The 14,009-nt window shown below is 36.9% G+C and overlaps 1 protein-coding gene across 4 annotated transcripts in view; it reads left to right on the forward strand.

The window, feature by feature from the left end:
• ATAD2B (ATPase family AAA domain containing 2B) overlaps window positions 1–13,688 on the forward strand; it is a 153,955-nt gene extending 140,267 nt beyond the window's left edge. For 2 of the 4 annotated variants that reach the window (XM_072767583.1, XM_072767584.1), the window contains exons 24-28: window positions 989–1,126; window positions 4,443–5,126; window positions 8,247–8,374; window positions 8,704–8,832; window positions 10,210–13,688. In XM_072767583.1, coding sequence (XP_072623684.1) covers window positions 989–1,126; window positions 4,443–5,126; window positions 8,247–8,374; window positions 8,704–8,832; window positions 10,210–10,251 — 1,121 coding nt within the window. In that variant the 3' untranslated portion in view covers window positions 10,252–13,688. Of the gene's footprint in view, window positions 1–988; window positions 1,127–4,442; window positions 5,127–8,246; window positions 8,375–8,703; window positions 9,124–10,209 lie in introns of those variants that run through there. The other 2 variants (XM_072767581.1, XM_072767582.1) reach the window with 1 other exon arrangement.
• The last annotated feature ends 321 nt before the right edge of the window (window positions 13,689–14,009 follow it).

Genomic DNA, 14,009 nt, shown 5'->3' on the forward strand with positions numbered 1-14,009 from the left:
TTGAACAGGTTTTTTGGTGGGGAAGGATAAACTAATTACCTTTAATTTGACCCATCATTAGGATATCCAGTTGGATACATAAGATAGGCAATTGAATGTATGGGTCAGAAGCTCAAGAGATGCTTGGGCTAAATAGGTAGATGTGGGAATTATTATATAATGGTGATAGAAACTGAAGGCATGAATGATACTTTTTGGTAGAAGGTATAGATCAGAGCGAGAAGAAAAGAAATTCCAGAGACAACCCTGAGAAACACCATTTAATGACCATATAGAAGAGACAAGTCTAGTGAGGGAAAATGAGCTGGGGTGGTTTTTCTTAGAAAGATCAGTGTAGGAAAACCAAACTTACTGCAATGTGGTGTGACAGACAGCTAATACCAGATGAAAACAGTTCTTGTGAATGGGGTTTAATGGTCTAACAAACACACATTCTAAGATGGCAGAAATAATAACTTTTAGACAATATATATATATTTTTAAAGATTTTATTTATTTATTCATGCGAGACACAGAGAAAGAGAGAGAGAGGCAGAGACACAGGCAGAGGGAGAGGCAGGCTCCATGCAGGGAGCCCGATGTGGGACTCGATCCCAGGACTCCAGGATCACGTCCTGGGCTGAAGGCGGGCACTAAACCGCTGAGCCACCTAGGGATAGGGATCCCCTGTTAGACAATATATTACTATTGTCCTACAGTCATAAGAATGTGTAGTTTTGTAAATTAAACCAAGCAAATATAGGGTTCCTTTGGGGATTAAGTGTTAAGCATGGGCTGCTAGGTTATTTTGTTAAGATTTTATATCTAGTTTCTTTACTATCTTAAAACAAAAGGTACTGTTTTCATCTGAATTATGAACTGTCCAGGTGTAATTAATGACTAAAACTTGGTTCTGTATTTCAGACTTTTTTTTTTTTTTTTTTTTTTACCTTGTTGGTTTATGTAGCTGGGAATATTTAAATAGGTGTTGCTTATCTTCTGCCTGCAGGCTTATCAGTAACAGCAGAACAAATAAATCCTCATGGCACTGGAGCTCGGAAGACAGAAACTAGAGTTGAAGAGGCATTTCGGCACAAACAAAGAAATCCATTGGATGTTTGGCATAACTCTGCAAATAAATGTGCATGTGAGTGTTTGAGACCATGTTATCCAGTAGTGGGAACAGCTGAGAAGGATGCAAATTTGTTAGGAGCTGGGGACACAAACCAGGTGCTGCTGTGTTCCCTCAGGTCTTCTCTCTGTTCAGAGGTGAAGAGCTTGTCAGTAGGATGTGGAATCAGAAGTCTACTTCTGTAACTGCATTTGCTCTTTTCTATCTACATTTCAGTCCTTGCTGCTGTTCACTGAACTAGGTTTGAATACTTTCAGCTTTAAACTTTGGTTTTTGGACAGAGATGTGGAGCCAACAGACTTTCTATCCACTCCTGCCTCCAGCCCTAAACCTTTGCTGTGTAATATATAGGATGTTCTCTCTATGGTGGAAAATGGCAACTTTGACTTAAGAGAGTGGCCATTGTGACAGTAGGAAGTTGATTTTCCTAAAAGAATATCTTGTGCTCAGTTTGAAGAATCTATACAGCCTTTTTAATGTAGTTTTAAGTGAGATATGTTTAGAAAGGGAAAATTCAGTGTTCTAGGTTTTCTTCAGTTTTCCTCGTACATGGTGATTTATAAGATTTCTGAAAGACCATTGTTAACGAACACAGCATCTTCCTAATATAGTCCATATGTTTCGCCTAGGTAGCCACCCTTAGAAGGTATATGCTAGTCTGGTATAAAGGTGGTTGTACTATTGAAACTGTCAGTAAGGCTGGCCATAATAGATTCTTTCACCAGTGGCACTGAATTTGAATGAATGAACCAGACTCTCTCTCTCTTTTTTTTAAGCTCTTCTCTTTGTGATAAATGATACTCAAACGTGAGAAAATTTGAAGGACTTAGTGGTACATTTGTTTCCATGAAACTGATTAAAGCTATTTGGTGTAGTTATTTATATCTTGGATCATGACCTGGATTATATAATGTAGCACTCTAATTTAAACCTTGAAGGCCTGTACATTCTCTGCACCTGATATAAATATTTACTAAAACCCATTATTGAAAATTGGCTTTAAGTAGTGTAAGTTCCTTTAAACGTTAAAATGTAACTTTAATCTACAAATGTGAATTTTGTTTTCTCTTACCAGTAGATGGCATATGTGACTCATCATTTGTCTCTTTTACATTAATTTCCTTGAATTATAAATCTAAATATCCCTAAGGGAGAGTTGCTTTTCTAAGGTCTTAGTTTTGGAAACAAGCTCAGAGAGGCTATAAAAATTGACTCTAAAGATTGTGCCTCCTGTATTGGTTTTTCACACAAAGCGCCCTTGTAAAAGGAAGCAATATGTGCAAGATTAGTTCCGTAAATGGATGCTACTACCACATGCCAAGTGCTGTGGAGATATAGCAGCGCCTAAAACAAAAATCCCCATTCTTTTGGAGCTTATATGATCAATTTCTCTATTTTACCAAAATCATACTCACCATTAGAAATTATTATGTAAGGAGGAGGGAAATCTCTCTATTTTGACCTCTTCCCAAATGAGAACATTTTCTTTGTTCTCAGCTGGGATGAAAGTGTTAGAAATAAACTTGCTTCAGTAGGCCGTCTAAGCCTTTGCTTAGTGTACTACAGATCACATAATTGAGCTGGCTCTTGATTGAACAGAGTTCAGCTCTTCTTGCTCTAGAGTTTGACAGCTTAGTGAGGAAAGAGAAGGGGAACCTTTTGTGCTTTGGTTGCATGGCTGGAGAATAAGTAAGGTCACAGTGTTTGTAATGAGTTGTCAGGTGGTAGAAACCTAACAGCTCTACCTTTTAGAGAAAGGGGAGGCTGAATTTTTTTTTTCATTTTTAATGTGAACTGGATTAGTTTTTCATATACCTAATGGAATGCTTACAGATGCCCATCACTTTTGCTTATATACAGGTTTTAACAGTAAACTAATGCTGAATGTTCTTCTCTAATTACCCTGTAAGTATAAGTTAGGAAAACAGAAATTAGGGGAAAAGGAATGGATAGATGATCCTAATGATACGATTTTGGAGGCAAAATATATTTTGAACCAAATGACTAACTTGAATTTGGGAAATGATTTCAGAAACCTTTAGTAGATTTATTCTTAGATAAGAAAGAAAAGTAGTATTTTTAACAATATTTGTCAATTCCTTGTGAATACCTTGGTGTCTTTACAGAGACTCAGTAAAGATTAAAGATGAAAGGATGAAAACATATATAAACACATATATGTGAAAAAAAACACATATATGTGGAATTAAAGATTCCTGGACTCTTTGTTACTGGAAGTACTCCTAAAGCTCATGACAGTTTCTGGCATCTAAAGTTAAATATAGTCTTTACAACTTCTGTAGGTCTTCCTTTGCACATCACTGACCAAATATTTATTTTCAACATTTTGTTAATGTTGCTGCCTTGATAGCAGAGGGCTTTTTTTTTTTTTTTACCACATTTTCTTCTTTTTTCAAAATATTTTGTTTATTTATTTGAGAAAGGGAGCATGTGAGCAGAGGGAAGAACAGAGGGAGAGGGACAAGTAGACTCTGTGCTGAGCTCAGAGCCCAATGCTGGCCGTTATCTCAGGACCCTGAGATCATGACCTGAGCTGAAATCAGGAGGAGACAGACACTTGACCAACTGAGCCACCCAGTGTCCCCCTCTTTTTACATATTTTCAAATAACAGCTGTGAAACCAATTGATCCTACTTGGTGAACCATTTATAGTAGAAGAGGCTAACCAGTTGTCAAACCATTGTCTCTATAAGCTTCAAAGGGTTTCTCTCCACTACCGTACTTATTGGGAGTGATTCCTTCTTCTGTAAGGAGAGACAGTGGATAGTTCTTTGTGGGACACCAGTAACTGTTCTGTCTTGGTATACTGGATCATATATTCACTTTCTTTCATTGCGTAGGAGCTTTTGGATGATTTTGTTGGCAAAGCACTCATTTTCCTGGTGGAAATCCAGGGCTATGGCCTCCAATTTTCTAGGTAGCCTGGTAATGTGGTCAGTTATTCCGTAAATGTACATATTATATGCTTGGCCCCAGATGTTAGGAATTCGGAACAGCTGTAGAACAGAATCAAGGATAATAGAAAAAAAATTAATGCTGGATAAACTCAAACTCAAATTTTAAAAAAGTTCATTCTTCAGAAATCATCCCTGACTTCTTATTCATTCTGCTCATAGGTTGTGAGGATTAGTCAGCATAGATGTCAGGAGCTAAGTAATTCTTGTGTATTACATTGGTATGGGTTTACTTTCTTTTGAGTCTTAAATAGCGAACATTTGTAAAACAAGTTTTGCACTCTGTTTTATTTCTCTGTATGTATCTGTTTCTACATATCTGTTCTACATACCTGTTTTCCTTCTCTCTAAAATAGTTCGAGTTCGGAGAAAATCAAGGCGGCGATCACAGTGGGGTAAAGGAATTATTAAGAAAAGGAAAGTCAATAATTTAAAAAAAGATGAAGAAGACACCAAATTTGCAGACTATGAGAACCATACGGAGGACAGGAAGTTACTAGAGAATGGAGAGTTTGAGGTAAGCACTGACTGCCATGAAGAAAATGGAGAAGAGACCGGAGACCTCTCTATGACCAATGACGAATCATCGTGTGACATCATGGACATGGACCAGGGGCAGAGGCTTGACAATGGAGAAGGCACAAAGGAGAACTTTGCATCTGCTGAAGAGGAAAGTTCAAATGAGTCTCTGCTTGTCAATAGCAGCGGTTCTCTAAATCCAGAACAGACATCTAGGAAAGAGCCTTTCCTCAAAGGAAGCTGTCTAAATGGTGAGGCCTCCACTGACAGTTTCGAAGGAATACCAGTTCTGGAGTGTCAAAATGGCAAAGCTGAAGTAGTTTCTTTCTGTGGTAGTGGAGACAAATGTAGTTCCGAACAAAAGGTTGTCCCAGAGGACCAGTCAAAAGAAAAACCAGAAACTTTGAATGAACATCCTGGAGATGATCCTGAGAAACTAGAGGCCCTGGAATGTAGCAGTAATGAGAAGGTAGAACCCAGTCCTGAAGTGGAGGTTAAAGATGCAGAACTGGATAAAGAAGGTAGAGCAAATATTTTTTAAAAATCTTCTGAAATTTGAGAGTCTGGAGTTCACCAGTTGCATATTTTGTCTGGTCCCCAGTCAGTAAGCAAGTTATGCCCCTCTGAGAATCTGTTAAGGTTTTGATCTTTTTCCCCTAGGAAGGTATATATACACATGCCTAGTAAATTTTGCTAGAAATTTCAGAGTGTTATGGTCCAAAATGAGTTGCTTTCCTTTGTGTGTGTGTGTGTGTGTGTGTGTGTGTGTGTTGCTTTCCTGACTGCTTTTTTTTTTTTTTTTTTTTTTTGCCTCCCACCTGATTATTATTCCTATCCTAATGGATTTATGGCTAAAGGCTGAGTAAACCCACAGATATTAAGAAGATGGAATTCTATAATAAGAATTACTGGGGTGGGGTAGGCTGGACTGAAAAGATTTGGATACTGAGCAGTGTGGTATACTGTGCTCATGTACGCTCACATTAAATTACCACTCCTGTTCATTATAATCATGTGACTTTGAGCTGGTTACTTATGCTCTCCAACCTTGTTTTTCCATCTTCTAAATTAAACTTCAGTGTTGTCACTGTGGGGATTAAATAAGTCATGTATATTAATCACCTCTTCTTGTACCTGGCACATACTGAGCTATATTCATTCCAGGCATTCATTGTTAGTTGAATCTACAGGATGTTGAGTCTAAGAGGCTCCACTGCTTTGTAAAGCCAGTGGTATAGGAAGCAGCAAGAACCCACAGTGTTAGATCTACTTTGTTCTCATAGACTCAGAGCACTCTGCGAGCCCCTGCCTTCCTAGGGTCTATATGATTCTTTTAAGAAGAAGCAGAAAAGGGGGCCTGGGAGTTTCTAGCCCTGCTTTGTTTATCATTCTTTAACCCGTTGTGAGATGGGGTGAGTTAGAGATCTACTCTTTGAATATACATTTTCATACTGAACAGGTACTCTTCTTACACTAGAATATTTTGAAATTCTGTCATGTTTTCTCAGTTGTGTGGAGTATATATACCTTTAGCCTGGGATTTGAGCTATGTGGGAGAAGTTTTTTTTTGCTGCCAGTTTTTGAGCCCTCTAGCAGAATTAAGAAGTAGGAAGATACTATTCAAAGTCTTAGAATTCTCCTAATGGATAAAGAGAGATGTTTGTGTATTATTCTTAAATGCTACCTGTTGAGAATTTTTCTTTTACTTCAATATTTAATAATAGAAGGTAGTTGAAAGAGCAGTATTTATTCTGGTATTCATTTATATTGATCATACAGGCAGAACTTTAAACATGTATTAAAGTTGGGTTAAGTAATGACTGGGACAAAGTGGAGAGAAGGGGAGAGAGCTTCCTGATGAGGCTTTGGATATGAACTGAGGAGTCCTTTTTAAAAATGTTCCTTCACTACGAGATTTTCGTGTGCTTGCAGAAAAGTTTTATTTATTTATTTATTTAATTAATTTATTTATTTATTTATTTAATTTTTTTTGCAGAAAAGATTCAAATTAATATTATATTCAATTGGTTATCTAAAAACTTTAAGATATTTGTTGTATAAAAGCCTTACCTGAAGTTTTTTACTTGTAACTCTCAGGGCAGTATTACAGTGCAAGTTCTCAGGTTCCTGGATGTCCATAGATAGGGTAATGAGTATCCGTAAGGTCTTTTTTTTTTTTTTTTTTAAGATTTTATTTATTTATTCATGAGAGACACAGAAAGAGGCAGAGACATAGGCAGAGGGAGAAGCAGGCTCTCTAGGGGGAGCCTGATGCAGGGCTTGATCCCAGGACCCCAGGGTCACACCCTGAGCCAAAGGCAGATGCTCAACCACAGGAGCTACCTAGGTTCTCTGGATCCTTAAGGTCTTAACAAAACACTTAGCTTATGTTAATTGAACTATAAATAAAGGCTTTCACTCTAGATGCTGTCTGAAAGATAAAATTTCTTTGCTACATGGAAGTATGTTTTCCAAGGTAATATTTTGGTTATTTGTCAAATATTTTATTATTTGTATAGCAAGCATTGATGAGAGGGAATTGTTTATAGATGTGGGAATAAGAGGACTAACACAGGAGGGAGGGGGAAGGTTTTCCTTAGCGTTTGTTGATGTGGCCAGGTCCTGTAAAAAGTTCTGGAACAGTTTGAGTTTGTGTTCCTTCCTTCTTGCCCTCCTCTTAGAGTATTCCTGACTAGGGTATCATAGGGCTCAATGGCCTATCTATCCATTCAATCTCTCCGGGTGCCTAGTACTGTCAAATTATTGTTAGCCACCTCAAAATATGTTGGGTTTTTTTTTTTTTTTCTCAGTGTAGTTGGTCTCAGTTTGATGTTGAGAGGAAAATATTATAGTAACTCACTCTGAGGTAGGAAAGATCATTAGCTCTATTACACTTTATTTATGTTTTAAAAGGTTTTATTTATTTATTCATTCATGGGAGACACAGAGAGAGACAGAGACACAGGCAGAGGGAGAAGTAGGCTCCATGCAGGGAGCCGGATGTGGGACTCCATCCCAGGACCAGGGGATCACACCCTGAGCCAAAGACAGGTGCTCAACCGCTGAGCCACCCAGGCAACTCGGCCCTATTACACTTTAAATGGACTTGTATTTTTAAGAAAAAAATGTTAGAAGCCAGATCAATTTCTAATAGGAATCTGGGCAGTGTAAAAGAGAAAAATTTCAGTTAATGTTGAGGAAGATTTTACTTTATTTTATTTTTTACTTTGCAAGGCAGATATGTAGACAGGTTGGCCTCACTTGGTTTGAGTAGCTGCTTTTCTAGGTTGCTTCCCCTCTTCTAGTTCTGAAAGCTCCAAGTTTTAAAATGATGGCTATCATAAAGAAAGTGAAGACATGTAAAAGTTCGTACTTAGAGGGGACTATTGCTCTTCTCTTCCTTTAAGTGGATGTGTTTATTAGACGATATTCTAGCATGGGTTGGCTTTCTTGGTTGTGGTTTATTTCTCTTCAATTTGGGTTACTTATTTTAAAAAATTATCATTAAAAAAATATTTAAAGAATATACCCTTATTCCAAAAAGTTTTTATGGTGGGTAGAAGAATTTATAGCTGTTCAAGCTTGAGTTTTCTTAACTTTTACTTGCTGCACTTTTTTTTTTTTTTTTTTTTCAATTGTAGGTGCTTCTAAAGTAAAGAAATACCGTAAGTTAATTTTAGAGCAGGCAAAAACAACAAGCCTGGAACTGGTTCCAGAAGAACCCTCTGAGCCTATGCCACCTCTTATAGTTGATCATGAGAGATTGAAGGTAAGCTTAGCTATTCCCAGTCAGTCTTAAATGAATGGAAAGAGATTTGAATATGTTTGTAGGCAGTTGAATAAAACTAGTTTTGATAATCTCTTGCTTTAAATTAGGAATATACTCTAGAGCTTCTAGTAAAAAAAAAAAAAGAGTTATGTGTGTTTTGAGGGGTTTAGAGAATGGTCTCAGTAATAAACTAAGGCTTGGAATCTTCTAAATTACGTGTCACCGTTACACCATAGCATATGGTGTCTGTTGCCTGGCCATTTATATATAACTGTTTCAGTATGAAAATGAAACCAAACTTCATTTTATTCTCTTCTAATTTTTCTTAGAAATTGCTTGATTTGTTGGTAGATAAAAGCAACAATCTGGCAGTTGATCAACTTGAGAGATTATATTCTCTTCTTAGTCAGTGCATCTATCGTCATCGTAAAGATTATGACAAATCACAACTTGTAGAGGTAAGTGCTCAGTTCATCCTTAGAATAAACAAATATGTGCTTTTAGTTGTCCCAAAGAAAAAAGAGGGAAACATTTTTTAGTCTATATCTTTCACCAAGTAACTGAGGAATATTTTGAAGATTTAAGATTAGAAGACTCATTAAGACTTAGAGTTTGCAGAATAATTTTTTTTTTAAAGGATTTTATGTATTTATTCATGAGAGACACAGAGAGAGAGAGAGACAGAGAGACAGAGAGAGAAGCAGACTCCATGCAGGGAGCCTGATATGGGACTTGATCGCAGGACTCCAGGATCACACCTGAGCTGAAGGCAGGCGGAAACCGCTGAGCCACCCAGGGATCCCTGGGATTCTTTGTTTATCAAAATGGAACTTAGCATGTCACAATTCCCTTGTCCCTTGCTTATTGGTGACATCACTGAGCGTATCATTTGGGCGGGTTGATTGTGGGGATGGCCTCAAGTCTTTACTGCTGATCATTTGGGCGGGTTGATTGTGGGGAAGACCTCAAGTCTTTTTACTGCTGCTTCGTAGGCAGCCACTGCTGGTTAAGGGAGTTGGCCTAGAAAGTGAGACCTGTTTGCCATCCCATTAATGATTAAAGAGAACTTAAAAATCATCTCATTCATCAGATCTAGGCTTAGGAGATGGCCACATGAAGGAGTGGTTGTCCTTTTGCTTAGACACTTTCAAGGTGAACCATTCTCTTTCTTAAAGATTTTATTTATTTATTTGAGAGAGAGCAAAGACAGTGAGTGCAAGCAGGTGGAGGAGCAAAGGGAGACTTAGAACCTTGAAATCTAGGGGCCTTGTTTAGGGAAAGAAGGGATCTATAGCAAAATCACCAGTGAATGGCATTTCTTGTGATGTTGGCAGTGACTCTTTCTGGCTTTTTTTCCCTCCTCCTTTTTTTCCCCCCAGCTCTGATTAAAGTGAATAGCAGTGGGAACAGGTACATTTTACTTTGGGTACAAGTTTCATTATCCTGAATATATTCATTTTGCTTTGGGAAAATGAGTAAAGGAAGGGCTCAGGCTCTGGAGTGAGGCTACCTGTATTCAGATTCTGACTTTGTTGTTTATTAGCTGACAAATTATTTATCTATACAAATTTCTTAGTACAATATCTGGCATAATAAGTAACTTATTGAGTGATACTAGCTAGCATCATCCTCATTAGCCTAACTATCAAATAGGCATTTGGAAGTGTCTAGGGCAGATAACCTGCAGAGTAGCTATGGTATTATAATCAGGAAAATACTTAAAGTTTAACTTGTATCTAAAATTCTTTCTCTAAAAAGTTAATTTAAAGTGAATTTCCCCATAATACTTTTGTCTTTTCTTTAATAGATAACATGCACTTTTTTTCCCCTTGTAGGAGATGGAAAGAACAGTTCATATGTTTGAGACATTCCTATGAACTTTTCAAGATGAGTGGTTTATCCTCTCCAATCTGCTCCTGATAGAGCAGTCTTCTGAGCCATTCGATTTCAAATTGCACCAATTATGTGCAGAGCCTTGGTGTAAAGTGCTCTCTCACTCATTCTTTCTCTCTGTTGAATTTGGTGCTATTGTCTCAGGTACCTGAAACCAACCAGCCTACAAGAACCAAACAGAACTTCAGAAACATGTTGTATTTTCCACAAATAAAAAATACAACCCCACAGATTGGAGATTTTGGTGCTACAGAAACTGCTCTCACTTCTGCTCCTCTTTTCGTGCACTCTCTTTTGGAGACTTCTCTCTTAGGGAGCAGACCAGCAAACACGAGGAAACTGGATGGGGCAGTTCTAACTGTGTTGAGTTGTTTAAACAGTGGGCAACCTGTTTTGTTTTGTTTTGGTTTCTTTTTCCTTCTTTCTACTCCTTTTAGCATATTTGTTTTTATTTTTTCCTCTGGGTAATGGACTGAAACCTGTTTTAGAGTTGGCTACGGTATATTCTGGTGGGAAACTGAAGAAACTGGATGAAATTAGATTAGGCTCTTTAGAACTGCCTTTAATGTGCCTTTTAATTCATTTGAGAAAGATAAGGCTAAACAAAAGAATGGGCTTGTTTGTAGCAAATGAATTAGAATGTCTTTTTGGTCACAACCTTGAAAATAAGTTTTGATACTCTGTCGTTAAGAGGCAACCGGTGTTTTGGTATAAAATGCCTATCTTGTTTTCAAAACTCAATCAAGACACTCATTAAGCCACACAATGTACTAAAATGGTAAGTTTTCCTGTATGGTCTGTTTCTGTTTAAGAAACACATAATAAAACAACAACAAATAATACACAGCCCACCAAAAAAACTTACACACTTTACAGTATTGCTGACAATGATGACCAGAAACTAGATAGATGGTAACATTCTTTTCCTCTCTCAGTGGCAATTTAATAGCAATTCATGTTTGGGTTCCCAGAGAAGAATGATTTCATGTATAGTAAGTTGTTCCTGTTTTGTTTTAAAGCCAGGACTTGCCAAATGGACAGAAAAGAGGAATTTGTCAGAAGCTCCATAAAATTCATTTTTTTAATGCATTGTGCAGGTGAGCTCTGGTATGGTCCTTGAATAACAGTATTAATGTTTAAATCCCTTAACCATAAGCTTACCGTCACAACTATTCATTTGGATTAGAACCCATTTTGGATCTTGTTGAGTGATTTCTGTGAATTGTACTTACCTAAAATTAATTATGGGTTACTAGTTTTACAAAAACTTTCTACAAATTTGGGGACACAGTCTAGGCAGTTACAAAGAGGCAAAGGGAATGCAGTGACATTTTTTTATCAGATAATTTTTAAACAAAAATAGAAAATTTTGACAAGTTGGCTTGATATCTTCATTCATTATAGCCGTTAGCTGCAGGTGTGTCTTTCCAATATATGCAACACATGTAGTTTGGGTTTTAAATAGAGCAAATGGTCTTGGACTACTGCAGAGATACTGAGCTACCTCAGCTTTTTGTATTTTAGTTTCTAATAGTGCTTACAGAGTCCTGTAATCACTTTGCCACCGTTTACATGCTGAAGCTAAGGTACTTGTCTCCTTGTCTCCGGCTGTTGGCTGTTTGTGTGTGCCGGATGCCCGTGCAGAAAGCACACTGTGGCCACAGGCTACTGCAGTAATCTTAAGTGCTTCTTTGCATTTACATTAACATTTTGCGCCTTCTAATTATAGCTTAAATTTTTTTTAATGCCACTTTTTTTCTTTATACCTAGTCTATGAAGTTTTCATAATATTCAGTTAGTCATATATATAACTCAAGATGCTACCCATGTAGACACACTGTATTTTTAAGGTGGGCAAGTGCGATTAACGATGAACCATTTTAAAGGGGAGGTTATTTGAAACCTCTAATTTGATTATTGGGAGGATTTTCATGCTTTCTTTCATATTTATTACCATCATACCAGTTCAGACTATTTTACTGTCTAATACATTAGCATTTTGTATTTTGATGGAAATTGTTACAGAATTTAAAGATTTGATGAAATAAGATGTAGCAGATTTTTTGTAGCAAGTTTCTGCTAAAAGGGTTTTTTGCAAGTCTCAGGTTCTTGCTGCACTATTTTTTTTTAAATATTTATTCCAGTTACTCTAATTCAGAAGCATTCTGTTCAAGTAACAGCAGCACTTGTGAAAGGAAAAAAAAAAACGCACATGTTCTTAGTAGGTTACTAAATTTGTACAAGTTAATTAAGATTTTAGCCATCAGTGGGTTTGACAAGGGAAATTTATTTATGTTCAGCATTAAAATGCTTCCAAAAGATCAAGTTTTTTTTTTTTTTATTTTAACCTTGATATTGATGGAGAAATACGAGGCAACCTCAGTATGATAGGAACTGCCACTTTGAACAGATTAGGTCTTAAAGAGAAAGCCAGTCTAATGCCAAGGGGAGAAAAATTAGCTGAAACTATCAACTCCTCTGCTCCCCTTCCCCTGTCTCCCCCCAAAAAACCACACACTATACCAGTTTTGCTTACTTTACAGATATCTGGTGGTTCTATAGTTTAAAGCAGCTTGTGAAATTATCCAAGTGGACTCAATTTTGTTTACCTTTCTGTAAGTTCTTAATTTTTGCTGTATAGCATTGGCAAAAATATGTACAAATTGACCTCTGTTCTTATTTCCTATTGTGAGCATTATAAATGATAGCTCCTGTGTAAAACTTTGCTCTCAGATCAGTAAAATATGTATCACAGCACAGCCCAACAATAGTTAATGCTCAGCTGTGGGGACCATGGGAGCTTTTTGAAGATGATGGAACCGCACTAGGGTTGAAACTGATGGCTGTGGAATTAATTGTGTTTTTGAGCTTGAATCTCACCTGTGATTAATTTTTTTTTTGTTTTGTTTTACGTCCTTTCATGACTTGATTTTTCTCATATGCCAATGTATTTGTAGGTTTACTGGATTTTATTTTTAGGGAGTGGGGTGGTAATATCTTCCCATTTTTTGATTAAGTTGGTTCAGCTATGGTGCTATTAAGTAGGTATCTTCAGTGTCAGGTCCCGTAGCTGAATGCCATTGTTATTATAATTATTATTTGTAATCACATTGTAAGATTGAATTTGGACTTGTACCTGCATCTTTTGTATTTTGTACATTCAGTTATTTAGACTTTGGGAGTCCTTTTTGGTTTCAGTCATGTATGTCTACTTTGTAGATTAAGTAGACTTCATCAACCATGGTCTATTTTGGGTTTATAGTTTAATTTAGAATTGTGTTAAATTGATGTTTTGCATTTGACTTCATTTTACATTAGTTTGAAGTAAATTATTTAATTTTTGAATTCTGGAATTTTGAACATTTACTGTAATTTGTAATATAACTGCTGTGAAATACTTGAATAAAGATGACAAGAAAAACCTGTCTTTAGCCTGATGATGATTGCTGTTGGCTGCAAATGCAGCACTACTGTTATAAGCCGAACTCACCTGCTGTGCAGCTAGGGCATGTTGATGTTTATTTATCTAGCTGTGTTCGAGGGATGAGGCAAGCATAGGGTACCCCTACTGCTCCGCCATCTTAACTCCTTTCGTTGGCATGTTGATGTTTATTAATAAGCACCTGCCAAAATCTCGTTGTAGCTCTCGGTATTTTTTAGCTAAAAGTTTTTCTGTTGCAGAAGTACAGTTTAATTTCACTTGAAAATTTTCTAAAATGTGTTTTATAAAGGCAGATAGATT

Source organism: Vulpes vulpes, chromosome 8 (genome assembly GCF_048418805.1).
Source record: "Vulpes vulpes isolate BD-2025 chromosome 8, VulVul3, whole genome shotgun sequence".
NCBI lineage: Eukaryota > Metazoa > Chordata > Mammalia > Carnivora > Canidae > Vulpes > Vulpes vulpes.